Source organism: Austrofundulus limnaeus, unplaced genomic scaffold, assembly GCF_001266775.1.
Source record: "Austrofundulus limnaeus strain Quisiro unplaced genomic scaffold, Austrofundulus_limnaeus-1.0 Scaffold3, whole genome shotgun sequence".
Lineage (NCBI taxonomy): Eukaryota > Metazoa > Chordata > Actinopteri > Cyprinodontiformes > Rivulidae > Austrofundulus > Austrofundulus limnaeus.
Window position 1 is genome coordinate 1,064,822 of NW_013952405.1, and position 2,469 is coordinate 1,067,290.

Here is a 2,469-nt window from a genome sequence, read left to right on the forward strand (position 1 = left end):
TCTGAGACCACTTGAGAACGCGCGCGCGCGGGTGGGGGTGGGGGGTACGGTGCGCAGCGCTGTGTCTTCTGAATAAATGAAAATGATTTAACACAGTTGTTTATACTTTTAGCAGCTCATTTTATTCCACAGCTGCTAAACATGACAGATTTTCTTTTCTGGATCTCTGACAGACGGACTTCAATCTCTGAACTCGGAAACGTCTCCTTTTTTATAATTATCGCTGTCATTTCTCATGAATGAATGGACACTTCCTTGTATCTGAGGCAGGAATCATAGCCTTATATGGTGTTTTTGGGGTGGTAATTATGTTAATCTCCTGTCACGTGCACGAGCAGCTGGATAGAACGGGTGTAAATTACGCAGCTCATTTACGCACTTTTCATGAAGATAGAAGAGTTTGTTGAATCTGACGTGGCATGTTCGTACGAACCCTTTGTACGAACAAAAGTAAGAGAAATTTAGGATAAGAATACGAACATGTTCTTGCATGAGGCCCATTATGTGTAAAACTGACTGAGTTGCAGCAGATGAGCTGCGCTATCACGTCACTTTTCTTGGACAGAGAGAGGGGCCATATTGCTCAGGGCAAGGACAGCTACAGTATTGTTAGCTGGTGAAGCTGAATGTGGTAACCATGACATGTTATATTTAGGTCAACATGCCAGTGAAACTCAGTTTGGCAACTATTGTTTTGATTTGATAGAAATGCTCGTCAGTAAATATTATCATTTCAGGCAAATACATTTTGTCAAGGTACACACATCTGCAATGAATTATGTTTCTAATAGAAGCTAACCAATAAAAAACTATGGTATCTATGTTTTTATGTGATTCTATGCAGACATACAATATATCCATGAAAACTTGTCTACACTCAGCCCACCCCTTCAAATATGGTGTCACACTCGTACCACAGTGGTCTTCTGAAGCGTACGTGACGCCTCTAGCCAACACACAGTACAGCCATGTTGATWAACTGTGGCAGTCATCTTCAGTTGGAGTGATTGCAAAAGTTAATCAGTCATAGAGTTACATCCGATGATTATTTTCTGCATGTTTCAATAAAATTCACTTTTAATGTTTAAAGGGATCCATGATTAGTTGTAACGTCAGACTTTATTTAATAAACRTATATTTTAACTGTAAAATACTACAAATACGACTGTATAAAAATAAGCCAAAGATAAATCTTGTGAATATGTTTCACATTTTTTACAAAGTCATCTGAAATCCATTATGTTAAACTGCATCTTATTTCCTTTTGCTGATTCTTCCTTTCATGCATTTCTTCCTGTCTTTTTGTGTCCAGGCATGGCGAAGAGCCCCCACCCACTTGCTGCTGACCAGAAGAATAAGTCTGCAGAATGTGGCAACAACATGATCCTAGGCTTTCAGAGAAAAGGGGCTGTGTGCATTTGTGTGTAGTTTGTTTGTATGCATAAAAGAGTGTGCACCCAAAAGCCAGCGGGATTGGGGCCATCGGTGTGCAGCACACACAAAAACGCACCCGGCCTGATCCGGAGCTCGTGAGAAAAGACAGCTGAGAGGCAGCCAAGCTCTTTTATAGCTGCAGGTTAAATAAAAAAAGAAAAAAAGAAAGAAGCAAAGACCAGAAAAGTCACAATAGATGAGGTGAGAACATGTCTACAAACTGTATCACATGTGTTTTGAAGAGATAAGCAAATTACATGAGCTTTTTCTCCTGGAAATTCTTTGCTTGCTTTGCAGATTTAATGTTTGTCCACCAACAGCAACATGAGGTATTAGCTACATTTATTCTCTCATGTAAATAGAATTAAAAAAAAACTCAGGGTGTTGTTTCAATTTAGAGCCATCATCCTCTTTTAATAACGTTTTGACATTTTCTAGTCTGAGAACAACAGAACTGTAACTAAGAAGTTGCAGGTCTCGTTTATTCAGTCTCTTCTCTTCTGGTTCACAGCGGATTTATTTCTCCTCATAAGTAGAGTCTCTGAAGGCCTCGTTCTGTTCCTGTGGGCCGTACCTGTTTCCTGTGGTCGGATGGGAAGTCTGCTCTGACTGGCTGGAAGAATCTCGAGCTTAAGGATTTCTGAGGTGCTGGCTAGTAGCTGTGTGGCCTCCATCAGGGAGCAGTGCTCGGTGCTGGTCCCATCTATGGACAGCAGAATGTCCCCGACATGCAGAGCGCCGCACCTGGGAGTGAGAGTGATTCTGTCAGGAAATACTCGAATGTGTGGTAACCCTTTAAAGTGTTTGTTGCACCTTTCCGCCACGCTCGCAGACTTTATCTTGTCGATAATAATAACTTGTTTGCTCCTGTATAATGTTGTTGTGAGGCCGATGCCCAGGCTGGCTGAAGGGCCTTTCAGTATCTCCACCAGCAGAGGGCCTGAGGCCTGCTGCACTGCCTCTGAAACACATGACACACACACACACACACACACACACACACACACACACACACACACACACACACACACACAC

The 2,469-nt window shown here is 42.0% G+C and overlaps 1 protein-coding gene across 6 annotated transcripts in view; it reads right to left on the bottom strand.

Annotated features, from left to right (window-relative positions):
• LOC106523229 (glutamate receptor-interacting protein 2) overlaps positions 1 to 2,469 on the bottom strand; it is a 47,860-nt gene that overhangs the window by 23,755 nt on the left and 21,636 nt on the right. For all 6 annotated transcript variants that reach the window (XM_014016611.1, XM_014016603.1, XM_014016626.1 and 3 more), the window contains 2 exons: positions 2,248 to 2,395; positions 2,009 to 2,178 (listed from right to left, as the gene is read on the bottom strand). In XM_014016611.1, the coding sequence (XP_013872065.1) occupies positions 2,009 to 2,178; positions 2,248 to 2,395 (318 nt within the window). The remainder of the gene's footprint in view (positions 1 to 2,008; positions 2,179 to 2,247; positions 2,396 to 2,469) is intronic.